This window comes from Rattus rattus, chromosome 11 (genome assembly GCF_011064425.1).
Source record: "Rattus rattus isolate New Zealand chromosome 11, Rrattus_CSIRO_v1, whole genome shotgun sequence".
NCBI lineage: Eukaryota > Metazoa > Chordata > Mammalia > Rodentia > Muridae > Rattus > Rattus rattus.
Genome location: NC_046164.1, coordinates 22683981 through 22698150, shown reverse-complemented (window position 1 = coordinate 22698150; position 14170 = coordinate 22683981). Strand labels below are relative to the sequence as shown.

Sequence of the window (14170 nt, the reverse complement as noted above, 5' to 3'; positions counted from 1 at the left end):
TAGGCATCCATAATATTAAGGTATGGTTCCCCTGTATACCAGGTAAAATTTCCCTCCCCTTTCTAAGAGATATAGTCTAACCAGATTTTCTGGTTCTTTGCTTCCTAAAATATTTCTGCTCTCTTGTCTTGTCTGTGAGGTTCCCTAAGTCTTAGTTGCCTTCAGTGTGGATTAGGGGTAATTATGACAGTCACTTGTCTTCTGCATTCTGATTGTTGTTATTTTCATCTGTTGTAAAGAGAAGCTTCTTTTAATGAAAAATAATTAGTAATTGTACTGGTTTAATAAATGGTGTTAGGTTCATCTCTAAGATTCATGATCCCTAGTCCTGGGTATTGGCTAGGTTTCTAATACTAGGTGTGATCCTCCCTTCTGATACAGGATAATGATAGAGGTGTTGGTAACAGCCAAGATAAGAGTGAAATTGTTAGACCCTTGGGGTTATGGGGCCATGCTAGTTGTGGTTCTAGGCATCACAGCCGGGTAGTGCTACTGCTTCCTTCCTTCACCTGGAAGTGTTGTGTAGCCTTCTGTACTGTGGAAGGTATCCTTTGGGAGGAAGCTTCCTGCCAACTTCATAAGCTCTCTTCATCCTTCCAGCTCTGTTTTTCTGGTATTCAGTAGTGCTTAGTTGTTCCTTTATCTATGATGCACTCCAATTTACATACTCCTCCACTCACATGCTCTACCAGGCTTTAGGACCTGCATTTTCCTGTGTCTTTGTATACTTGGACATTTTATCCTCATTAGACCAGGACTTTCTAGCTCCCCCTGTTTAGGATTAAATACTCTTTTAGTCAATTTTTGACCTGGAAAGAAGTGATCCTTTGGGAACTTAAACATTCCTTTTCAAGCGATAAAATGCCCTCCCAACGGGCTTAAAATTTCAGATTTTATTACTATCATTACAAAAAAAAATTCATTCCTATTATGGAATCCTTACTTAAATAATCTTCTTTAAAATTTTCATGTAAGAAAGTTCATACAGCCAGTGTAGTGGCCTTTAATCCCAACACTTTGGAGGCAGAGGCAGGCTTTTCTCTTGAGTTCTCAGCCAGCCTGGTATACAAAGTGAGTTCCAGAACAGCCAGGGCTACATAGAGGAACCCTGTTTCAAACAAACAAAACAAAAAAATTTCAAAAACTTTGTAATGTTCTTAAATAATGCATCTTTTCACATTTAATACCTTGTATGCAGAGCTCTCAATGAAATGTGGAAGTGTCAGAACATGCTTCGGAGTCATGTGCGGGAACTGTTGGACTTGCACAAGCAGCCTACAGTACGTTTATGATTTTTATTTTAATTCATAGATTGCAAGTCAGTGTTTTTCTGTAGTATAATGTAATAAAAGTTTCTCAAGGTGTTTTGGTTTTCAAATGTCAAGTAAGCTGTTTCCAGAGATAAATTGCCTTGAATAATTTAGTTTCTTAAGCATTACTTGTTTGCTTGATTGGTTGGGTTTTTTGTTTTTTTAGCTCAAGCTGGTATAAGATCATTGTTACCCAGGTTAGACACAAACTCCCCTACAGCCTTCCTTTCTCAGCATTTGCTAGGTGGGATTTTAGTCCTCTGTTAGTTACTTTCCTTGGTATGGTGACAGAATACCTGTGGAAATCACAGGAACTTAAGGAAGGAGGGTGTGCTTTGACACACAATCTTAGGGCACAGTCCACCACAGCAGGAAGGCATGGTAGCAAGAGCTTGCTAGCGTGCTAGTCATGTACCTAGTCTGACTGTGAATACCTAGCCTACCTTAGTAGATGAGATGACAGGCACACATGCTACCTCATGTGTTAACACCTCACTGTTAGCTTTTCAGTACTCTCCTGCTACCTTCTCTTCCTTCTTTATCTTAATATTTGTTCTTTGCTAGCCTCTCTCTCTCTCTCTCTCTCTCTCTCTCTCTCTCTCTCTCTCTCTCTCACACACACACACACACACACACACACACACACACACACACACACACACACGGAGGCAGAGGGGGGGTTTAGCCATTTTCTAGTGAGATTATGCTGAGTTTATTTAAAGCTAAGGAGCACATTGTACAGTGTGACTATTAGCTTCCCTTAGAGAAATTTATTAATACAAATGATGATAAGTTCTTTGCTTATGTTTTAAATTTCAGTCGGAGGCTAACTGTTCTGCCATGTTTGGGAAACTGATGACCATAGCAAGTGAGTATGTTTACCCACCAGCGAGCATGTAATGAATGTCAGCAGGCCTGTCATAGTCCTCACTTTATGTACATCAGTGTTTCGCCTGCATGTGCATGTGTTGATGTGCTTGCCTGTCTGGTGTCCTGGAACTAGAGTTACTTACAGACACATGTCGGCCAACACAAGGTGCTAAGAAGTTAAACCATGGTTCTTTCCAAGAGCAACAAGTGCTCTTGCCTATTGAGCCACCTCTCCAGCATCCCATTCAAGACAGGTTATTAATTTAGCCAATAATTCTGCGTTATCAGAGTAGTAAAAGACAGTTTTAAGTTTGTTTATGTGTGCCATTTGTTGGATTTTCTCTTAATGGTTCATAGATATTTATTTACTTTTCAAATGTACTTTTTAGTTTTACTCTGTGTTTATTTTTAATTATGTGTAAGTATGTATGTCTGCGTGTGGGTACATGTATCTGCAGGGCCCAGAGTTGTCCGGTCCCCCTGGAGCTGTTGTTTGTTACAGGCAGTTGTGGACTGCCCGACAGAGGTACTGAGTCCTTTGCAGGAGCAGGAAGCATTCTTTACTACTCAGCCCTCTCTTAAGCCCCCTGCCAGTTTCTTAAAGGCAACTGTAATGTACTTATCTTTTTTGTCTAATATTTATTTTCTTCATTTTATAGAGAATTTGCCTGACCCTGGGAAAGCACAAGATTTTGTAAAGAAATTTAACCAGGTTCTTGGTGATGATGAGAAACTGAGGTCTCAGTTGGAATTATTAATCAGCCCAACCTGTTCATGCAAGCAAGCTGACATTTGTGTGGTTAGTGAATCACAATTTATATTTTTTAAATAATGTTCAGAAATCCATATAAATATATGTATTATATATATTTTTGTGTGTGGCTTTTAACTGTATGGTAGATGCTAAATTATTTAGGACCATATCCAAATGGAACTAATTTCTCATCTCCTAACAACTCTCCAGTCAAATCCCGGGGGCAGGGTGGCAGCTCTGAGGGAGAGACCGTCCCTAGGAAATGACAAGATAAAATACTTGTTATTTAAGATGTTCTGTCTGCATGCATTTCCTCCTTTGGTCTGTGAGCATAGGAACAAAGCCTGACAATAATGTGGTTGCAGTTAAGTCGTCACACACACGAGTTTTCATCGGAAAGAAGGAGGTTCCTAGGTAGATTTCCTGTCTTCTTGCACCATTCATTCATTTATTTATTTAGGAAGCCAGGATCATTACAGAAACTTGGGGGAAAGCTCATTTTGCTCCTGTCTCCACCATTTATGTTATTATTACAGTTGTGACACATTATACTAAGACTAGGCTTAAACATGAATAAAAGATAAGCATTTTGGTTATTTACTTTTTACCCTTTTTCTGAAAAGGATTATAAGTGAAAATTTAAATATGCAATAAAGGATCAAAGATCACAATAGATGTTCTTACAAAATGGTCTGGGAACCTAAAACAGGTTTTATTCACTGTGGTGAATAAGTAAATAAATGTAAATCTTAAAGGTAAACCCAGGTGTTTGTAATTAATATATCCTGCAATGAATCCAGCAAGGGAGAAATGTATGCAGTTAATGAATGCTTCTGGCTTTACAAAGTTGGACCTATTTATACTGAAAAAGAGAATGATAGCTGGGCATGGTAGTTCTTGTCTACAGTCTTAGCCATCAGGAGGTGAGGGCAAGAAAATCACCTTGAGTTCTGACCAGTCTTTAATTAATACCTTGGAAGATACTTTTTTTTTTTCCGGAGCTGAGGACCGAACCCAGGGCCTTGCGCTTGCTAGGCAAGTGCTCTACCACTGAGCTAAATCCCCAACCCGTGAATACCTTGGAAGATAAAGGTGCTTCCTGTTGTAGCCAGAAGAGTTTGATCCTGTACCCACGTGGTGGAAGGAGACAACAGAATCCCTTAACTTATCCTCTGATTTCCACAAACCCTCCATGGCATGTGCTTGTAGACATACACAAAATAAATAGATAGATGTAGTTTTAAGAAGGTGCTATTAGTTCCTGGTTTTCTCACCTTCCTATTAATAAGCACAGTGTAACTTTGTATATTATTTAAATTACCTCTGCCCTTTTATGTAAAATTACAAGACCCTGTAAATTGGGGTGGGGTGGGGTGGTACATTGTGCTTATGCAGGTCTGTTAAAAAGAAGAGGCAGCACCACCGAGTCAGGAACGGCTGCTGCATTTCTAGGTCGTGTGAATGAGCATCTCTGTGTAAAGTAGAGGATTCCCAGGCTCAGTGCTGTTCTCAGTCGGAAGCTCCCAGATGAGTGCAGATCTGAAACCTCCAGTAAGGAGAGGACTGGGTGCTGAAGGGCGTTCTTCCCATGCCAGTCATGGAATGCATGACCCACAAGATAAAATACTTGTTATTTAAGATGTTCTGTCACACACACGCCCGTAGTAATAAATAAAATTTAAATTAACAATAGAAGGTAAGTACAAATCCCTCTTCTGTTCTCCACTGTTTTACGAGTGCTTACATGTATGTTTTCATCAGTGACTAACACAGACATTGTTTTCATTTTTTCTGGGTTCTGAATTTTTCAGGGACTGTTCTTTCTATAGTCATTCTAATTGTGAAAAAACGGAAGGCAAAAACTCAACAGTAAACCCTTTTCTTTCACAGAGGGAAATAGCTCGGAAACTTGCAAATCCTAAGCAGCCAACCAACCCCTTTCTAGAGATGGTCAAGTTTCTGCTGGAAAGAATCGCTCCTGTGCACATTGATTCAGAAGCCATAAGGTAAGACAGGAAGCACATGGACAGTACTTAGATGTCATTCAGAGTGCACGCATGGTTGTGCACTTAAGTGCCAGAAGACATCTGCTTAAAACTCTCTCTAATGGCAGAAGGTACCTGCCACTCTAATAGAAGGTTGGGCGTTGAGGTATTATTTAAGTTTTTTAAAGAGTACTTGCATTTAGGTTTATTCTGTATGTGCTAATTTCAAAAATCTGCAATACACATAACACACCAAAAAAAGAGAAAGTTTTAGTTTTGTGTGATTATTTACTAAGAGCTGAGCTTTCTTAAGCATTTAGTAGTCATGTGATACTCTTACCGCTTTTCAGTTGTGTGAGAACAGCATGGCATACTGAAAAAGAGGACTTGTCTTTTAGAAACAACCCTGACGTTTTATTTCTAATGATTTGGTATTGTAAGTTTCTGGGGATGGCCTTGTCTTGCAGTGTCTGTGGAGTTGGACTCCTTTGTAGTACTCATTGATGCGGTGCAGATTTAGAGACCTAGTGCAGTATCTAGCACCATAGAAGCACTAGCTGATGGTGTCAGTCACTGTGGTGGTTACAGGAGCAGGCACGCTAGGCTAGGGATCAAGGTTACCCTAACCGAATACCATTGGCCAGCAAGTTAGAAAATACAACTTTTTTCTTTTTAGCTTAGAAACTGAAAGTTTCAAGACCAAGATATTAACACCATTTTTTTTTTTTTTTTTTTTTTTTTTGCCTGAAGTCATTCTCCTTGTTTTCTAGACGTTCACCATCTTCAAACTGTCTTCAAATGATCTTTTCTCTGCATGCCCAGGATAAATCTGTGTTCTCCTCCTCTTAAGAAAATAGTGTTCATCCCAGATTAGGCTCATCCATTTATATGATTCCACCTATGTAATTATTCCTTACTGCCTTATCTCCAGATATAGTCACAGTCTGAGGCATTGCTTTATATGTCAAAGAATCAATGAATTATTGAGCAACAAGTCAGCTTATAACTTGAGTTCCACTACTTTTAAGTTAAGATTTCCTGATCCAGTTTTCTACTTTACAAATTAAAACAAAAAGAAAACCAAAAAATTGTGGGTCACAATGTTTGTTTATAATTAGTTTCAAAAAACATAGGAATATTATTTCTTTTCAGTATCCTTTGGTTTGTACTATTCAGTGTCCACCTCTCCTGCCTTTTGTTCAGCCGTGCATATGTGCAGTCATAAGCACACATGTGTGCTGGGCATTTAGTTCACGACCTTTAGAATGCTAAGTGCACGTTCTTATCAATCAGGTTGGTCCAGCATCTGTAGCATCACGTCGAAGGGGTTAGATTAAAGATGCAATGTAGTAGAAGCAGGAACTCTTGAGTGTGCATATTAACTCTGAAATGGATGTGCTGTGACATCAAGGAATCTCACAGGGGTCATCATGTCAGCACATTACTATTGTTTGCTTCCCAGTGTTCAGACTCTTCTGAAATCTCATCACAAGTTATTTGATCTCAAAGAAGAACATCTTAGTTAATATTTCTCCCGGGCTACAATTTTGTAAGAATGTGTGTTTATTAATTTTTATGAGAAAAGCATATTGTATATCTTGGAGTAGTAGCCTTTAATCTTAGCACTTATACAGTAGAGACAAATGGATATTTTAGTTTATATCCAGGCCCACCTGGGATACATGGGGAAGTCCTGTTTCACAAAACAGCCATATTCCTTATATTTCTCCAAATCTTCACAAAATGCTATATTATAAATAAAGGTTTATTTTTTTTTAACTTAATGGCTTTGTGTAAAGCACATTGAATACTTAGTGAAGAATAAGTTACATAATCGAACTCTGTTGTGTTGTTACTGAGCCTTCAAAAATAAGCTATGTATCTGACGAGTGTTAAAAGGAAGTAGAAATTACTGGGATAAGCTAAGTGAGGACTACTGGGTATAAAGTCCAGCTCACTAGCCTTGAGTCTGGGTTACTTAGGTACTCTGAGCTTCAGTTTACCAGTGTCTGAAATTATAGCGATGATAATTATCACATATTAAAATTATTGAGATGTTTTATGCATGTATATATCCATATTAAACAATACATAAACCACAGTGTAATACAATTTAACATGTCATGCACATAATATACTGATTAGTATTTACCTTGTTTTAGATACAAATAGCAAACAAAGAAAATGGGACAAAGAAATTAAGAAATATTTAGATAGGCCAGAGCTATAACGGAGTAGTATAGTTTGTGTGTAAAGGGGGGGGTGTGCTTCAAAAATAAGGTCAAGGTTCTTCTTATTTACTAATTCTGTGGTTAAAGGTTAGTCTACAGCACTGCCACACCATGTTTTGAGCATGCATTGTCCTTGCAGGGGACCCATGTTCAGTTCCTAGCACCCATATTAGGCAGCTGATAATCACCTATTAACTATTCCTCTAAGAAATTTAATGCCATCTTCTGCCCTCTGCAGGCATCACGTATACACACAAAAAATAAAAATCAGTCTTTAAAGAAAGAGAGAAAAGAGACTAAAAGGTGGAGGGCCTACAGATTACCTACAGGTTAGATAAATACTAACAAGCAGACGGCTTAGAAAAGAAGGGGAAAGTGTCCATGGCAGTGCAGTTTCTCTGGGCTAGCGGCGGTGACTCTAGAGCTCTGCTGTTACAAAGACTCAGGCTTGCTCCCCATGAGCTGCACCATACTGCACAAGACAAATGATAGAATTAGAGCACAGAAGACTGCAGAGCCCTGGTCCCCCTCAGCCACACTGAAGTTTGAGAAATGACAGGTATGAATACTTTCATAATTTTGATTGCTATAGGAGATAAGTTGAAATGTGAAACAATAAATACAGGCACCTTTAAGTAAAAGAAAGTGAGGGGTTCTTGAGCAACCTTACATTGATGCTAGGAACCAAACCTTGATTTTCTACAGGTGTGGTAGTACGTGATACCACTCACTGAGCCGTGTCTCCACACCCTCACCTCGTGATTTTATTTTACTTTGTAGTTCAGTTCACGCTGGCTTTTTGAACTTGTATTTTTCTTTCTTCATTTTCCCAAATGCTAATATTGCAATTATATATCACACAATTCAGGTTCATACTTTGTATTTTAAATCCTTTATGATAACATATGTCTGAGATCCAGCTCTTAGCATGCAGAGTCAAGATTATCCTCTGGTAAACCTTGAATTCAGGGCCAGCCTATGTAAGACCCTGTCTCAGCAACAACAAAAGTTTTTGATTTTCACCAGAAGTGTGCGCTAAACCCAGTTCCTCAGATTGCTGATCAGTTGTTAAGGGAGAGGCTAGATAATAATCAAAGACCCTGTCCTCTAAACAAAAACAAAGGGGCTCTCTCTCTCTCTCTCTCTCTCTCTCTCTCTCTCTCTCTCTCTCTCTCTCGACCACATTTTGCTGTATAACCCTAGCAGTCTTGTTCCGCTATGTACCCCACACTGGCCTTGAATTCCTGACAGTAGTCCCACTCTAACCTCAGTTATTCCAGAATTACAGGTGTCCAGTTGTGTGGCATAGAGGATCAAACCCAGAGCTTGACAAGCTAGGCAGTGCTCGTACTTACAAACTGCATTCCCGATCTCATATTTGCTTTTGTTTTAAATGCTATCAATGTAGCCAGGGGATTTAATTTGATCCCTGTAAGTGTAGTCCTGTGCAATCCTACCAGTCAAGGACTGAGTCAAGCAGACCAAGCGAAGTCAGCCTGGAATATATCTGAGCCCTCGTCTCAGAAACAAGCAACGTCTGTTCTGTTAGGTAGCTTGATCTTAACGATCATGTACTGTTCTGTGGCAGTAAATATATTGAAAAGACAACTAATTTCTTAAAGTCCACAGTTTCTAACTGCATGTTTGTAAATAAGCATGTTTTTGATTTATTGGTTCCATTATTAATTTCTTAGGACGGAATCACTGATTCTGAAAAGTAATTTCCTAGTGCAATTAATACTACTTTGTACATGTTCACTGCTAAGTCTTTGGATTACACTTACTGATTATGTGGCACATACTTGGAGGTCAATGTTAGGGATCCTTGCCTTCCATCATGTGAGTTCCAGGAGTCAAACACTGTACATCAAGATTGGCAGCAAGCCCTTTACTCACTGAGCCATCTTAACCTGCCCCCTTACTATCTGAATTTTATTCTGAATGGCCATTTGCCCAATTTTCAACTATTTTTACATTGTTTTTATTAAAATATAGTCTTTATATATGAAAATTATTTATATGTGTAAATATTGGAAGAGCTAATATTAATATGGATTAAATAGGATATTATTTAACTGGCTCATTTTTTCAGTCAAATTGTTACTAAAACACATTAAGTTTTGGGGGGAGGGTAATGTAAAAGTTCGCTCATCTGTGGTGCAGTCAATGCTGATCCTCATGGTACAGAGATTTTCTTTGACCATGGTTCTTCTAGATTGTCTATCGTATTTTAGTTGGCATATTTTACTAAATTTAAGTAATCTCACTAACTTGCCTTACATTTCCTCATTTGATAGTGCACTAGTGAAACTGATGAACAAGTCGATAGAAGGGACAGCCGATGATGAGGAGGAGGGTGTCAGTCCAGACTCAGCCATTCGCTCAGGGCTTGAGCTTCTTAAGGTATTTCTTTTTGGTAATTTTGTCTTCATTAACTTCCAAAGAAAAATAAGGACATTCTTTTTAGGGTATGTACGAGGAGGCTTATTTTAAGTTAGGTTATTCAAAAGATTAAATTTTTCTGGTAGGAATTACATCTTTTTATTTATTTTGTTTTTTTAAAACAAGACTCTCTATAGCCCAGACTGGCATGAAATTCTCATCTATCCTTCTACCTCGTAGCCTGCCACATACTATGATTACTGATGTCTGGTAACATGCTTGGCTAGAAGTCAGATTTTATAAAAATAACTTTTGTATGGTAAAGTAATTATTTTACATCATGCAGTAGCATTTTAAATTTTTTTCATGATTATTTGGTATCCCTGCCATATTTGTGACCGTGTATGCTAAATAATCCAATCTTCTCTTTCAAAGAAACTGTACCTGAGGCAGTTGGCTGACATTTTATGTGATATCATCTTTACCCCAGTTAAATGCTTTCTTTGAAAGGGTTGTCTTGGTCATGGTATCTCCACACAGCAATAGGATAGGAACTAAAATAGACATATGGCGTCAGTTGTAGGCTAGTGATCAAAAGAGAAGTCAACTATACAACTTTCAACCTATTGAATAATGAGAAATGTTCCAAAAAATAAAACTGATAAATTTAAAGGGAAAATAATAGGCCAGCTGGCATCAAAGTATAAATTAAAGTTATAAATGTAAACATACTTATACAGTAACTATTACTTAATTTAAAACATTTAAAAATAAATGGGACCTTTTAAAGCTATTCATGATCTTAATAAATGCAAATAAATTCAGATTACCTATAAATATGAGCAAGATGTGACTTAAGACTTTGCCATTTTATTGCAGGGAAAGGTTGCTTTCAGGAGTAGGGAAAGCGTTCAGTGGTCCCAAGTTACTGAGTGGCCCGGGAGCCATTGTTCAACCACACAGCTGGATGGAACACTAATTGAATTGAGTAAAACGAGGAAGAAATTGAGGCAAAAGTGCATTGAAATCATAGTGAGACAAACTGAAGAAGAGATTAAGTAATGCTAGAGAGAACATTTGCAAGTGACAGGGATCAAACCCAGGGCACCAATCAAAAAAGAGAAGGCTCAGCAGTTCACACTATTCACTGATTGTTTTTCCAGAGGACCCAGGTTCAGTTTCTCCAGCATCCACATGGCAGCTCACCACTGTTTGTAACGCTAGCTCCAGAGGATCCAACACCCTTACACAGACATACATGCAGGCAGCACCAACGCACATAAGAGATTAGGAAGAAGATAGCATGTCAACTATTTCAGGAAAGAGCCTGGACACACCACATAGGATTCTCCTTGAGTCAAAGCAACTGCAGTGGTGGCTAAAATATGTCATGTATAGTCCAAGTGTTGTAGCTAGCATTTGTACACCAGAATGCTACATTTTATTTATTGAAAGAAATCTCCTTTTTAAATAAATTAGAGCTGTTGTCTGTACTCCTAAAGGTGTATCTATTCCTCCAGGTTCTGTCTTTCACACATCCTACCTCGTTCCACTCTGCAGAGACATATGAGTCCTTGTTACAGTGCCTAAGAATGGAGGACGACAAGGTAGCGGAAGCGGCGATACAGATTTTTAGAAACACAGGCCACAAAATAGAGACTGACCTTCCCCAGATACGGTCGTGAGTATTTTTTTTTTTAACCTGGTAAACAAAGGTTTCTCTGTTTGGGAGTGATAGAATCATGATTTCTCTTTGATGGAAGAGATTGGCAACAGAAAGAAAACTACTCTCATGCTACTTTCCTGTTTTTCTTGTGTTGTCTGTCTCCTGCCCCATCTTCACAATTAGGACAAACTGCACTGTCTGTATAGAAAGGACTTGGAAGTTTCAGTAATCAAAAGTTATCACAGAATTACATATTTATGTTTATGATTAATATATCTTTCTAATTTGTGTAGTTTTTTTCTTTCAAGTTGACTATAAATTAGTGACCACCTTCCTGTCCTAAGCAAAGGAAAAAATGTATCAAATAGTAGTGTTCATCATAAAAATATTGAGTAGTTCCTTTGTAATTGATAATGGTAACAGCAGTCATAAGAATAAATACACTTCTATATTTTCACTTGACATTTTGTGATGATGCTTGTGGTAAGGTGGGAAACATGAAAGAACACATTGATGTGTCCATTGCATCATATGTTCATTGGTAACATAAACATGAAAAATTCATGGTAAATCTAATAGGAACAATGCTTGTCTCATGATGTTAAAAACAGAACAAATGGGCTCCTGTAGATTTTATTAAATACAATTTACGTGGAACAAAAGGACTATCTAATCAGTCTTTGTCTTCAAAGAGCTCTGTGGTCTAAAATTTTAATTGTTTATATATCTATACATGCAAATCAAAAAGATCATTAGGGCCAGGCTTGGTGGACAGGTCACAAACCAGGCAAGAATGACCTTTAAATTGTTTTGCTGGGACTTGGGGTGTTAAGTTCAGTTCAGCGGGAAGTACTTGCTTGGCGCACGTGAGGCCTCTGTTCAAACCCCTGTGCATACAAAAGGAAAACCGATCATTAACATGATAGGATGAAGTTTAACATTTTCTTCCAAGCTTGGAATATTTTACATTTTAAGGCAAGAGTCCTATTTTTAAAAGAGTGCTATATCGAATTAAACATTGGAAAAAATAGATTTATGTGGAATAGTTAATTTTAGAATCAAAGATGGAAGCCTATTCTTAAGAATAGTTGAGGATAACAGAAAAAGACACAGAAAAGCAAAAACACTAAAGACCTCAACAGTAATCCGATAATACCACTGAATTATAACACTTTGGAAAAAAACAAAACGAAAAAGTTCATTTGTTTTTGTATTGTTTTAGGCTTGCTTAAAAAAATATTACATATAACTACTGCTTGATCTAAATTGTATCTTCTGGGGACAAGGGTGGCTCAGCAGCTAACAGTGCACAGGCTTTGTTCTTACAGAAGCCCCTGGCTTGGTACCTAGCACTCACAGTAACTTTAATCCAACTCCAGGGCAGCTGACGCCTGACCGTCACAGGCACCTGTTCCAGTGTACATGCTCACATACGGGCATAGAAACAGACTTACGAGTTTGTTTACCTCTGAAGTATCATCTAGGCCACTACTTTTCTTTTAAGTTGGTTATAGTCAGTAGCTACCACTTTCCTGTCGCAGCAAAGACAAATAGAACAATTAAATAATGTTCATCATAAAATATTTACTGATTGCTTGGTAATACATAATGACAATGATCTATTAAGTGTATATTTAAGTGTATTTTCTTTAGTTATTCACTGGTATCAATAGTGGTGAGCTTATGAACAAAAGACCAAGTGGTGCTCAGGGCTACTGAGGCTGATTAGACGTGGAAATCCCTGCTCCGCAGTTCAGATCTCCCAGGAGATGGGCTTTAGACATTTACGAACAAGTTCGAATTAAACTAGTTAGCATATTTCAGGATTTTTTGGGTTTTGGTTGAGGTGTATGTCTTGTGGTCTTGAATATTGCTATTAAGGTCTGTTATTAGACTTTTTATTTTACTGTAGGCCTTTGCATTTGATGACATCAACTTTTTGGCTTATAAAATAAAATAGACCTTTTCTAATTTATATTGAAGGTATAATAAGTAATTGCCGTAGAGCTTCATTGCTGTTCAGTTCTTGTCTCATTAGCAAGGCTGGGTATGAGGCTCCATGCTGGCGTTTTCAGTGTATGCATAAGAAATTTTGTCCCCCAGTATTTGGAGGTGGAGTATATGTTTGAGCCTAGGAAAATAAGAGTTGTTACTATTGTTTTATGAATACTTTTCTTCTTGATATGTATACATATTTTCTGGGTTCATATGAGTGTATGCCCTTCATATACATCTTTTGCTATATGGTCAGCATTTATTGCTTTGTTCTATTTATTTTCATTGTTCTATATAAGTACTTCTAGTTTATCCTTCATCTTAGTGATTAAATGCATTTCTTTTTTTCTTTATTTTTTTTAATTTATTTTATGTATATGAGTACACCGTCGATGTCTTCAGACACACCAGAAGAGGGCATCAGGGGTTGGGGATTTAGCTCAGTGGTGAGCGCTTGCCTAGGAAGGCAAGGCCCTGGTTGGGTCCCCAGCCCGAGAAAAAGAACAAAAAAAAAAAAAAAAAAAAAAAAAGAAGAGGGCATCAGATCCCATTACAGATGGTTGTGAGCCACCATGTGGTTGCTGGGAATTGAACTCAGGACCTTTGGAAGAGCAGTCAGTGCTCTTAACAGCTGAGCCGTCTCTCCAGAACCTTTTTTTTTAAACTCAAAGTCCAGCTTTATCTTCTCGTGTTCATGTAATCTTTGGCACTTTTAGTACATTCTTAGGTTTTTGCTTTCTTATCTTTGCTGTGCTATATATAATATTTATTTTCAAGTGCTAATATTTATTAATTGAATTAATCATGTTTTAAATAGCTAGAGTGGTAGCTGCACATGTGCTAGATAATTATCGAAACCTTTAGTTTGGGTTTACCAAGGGGTGTGGACCTGTCCCCATGCACCCGTGCTCACGGGTGTCACTCCAGCTGTTTGGGAGCACTGGCCTCTTGCTACTTTCTCCTTGGCTACTTTGAAA

The 14170-nt window shown here is 38.0% G+C and overlaps 1 protein-coding gene across 1 annotated transcript in view; it reads left to right on the top strand.

Annotated features, from left to right (window-relative positions):
* Positions 1-14170, top strand: part of Pds5a (PDS5 cohesin associated factor A) — a 91225-nt gene that overhangs the window by 55001 nt on the left and 22054 nt on the right. The window contains 6 exon segments of the mRNA XM_032916982.1: positions 1199-1280; positions 2130-2178; positions 2840-2979; positions 4825-4940; positions 9448-9553; positions 11053-11213. Coding sequence (XP_032772873.1) covers positions 1199-1280; positions 2130-2178; positions 2840-2979; positions 4825-4940; positions 9448-9553; positions 11053-11213 — 654 coding nt within the window.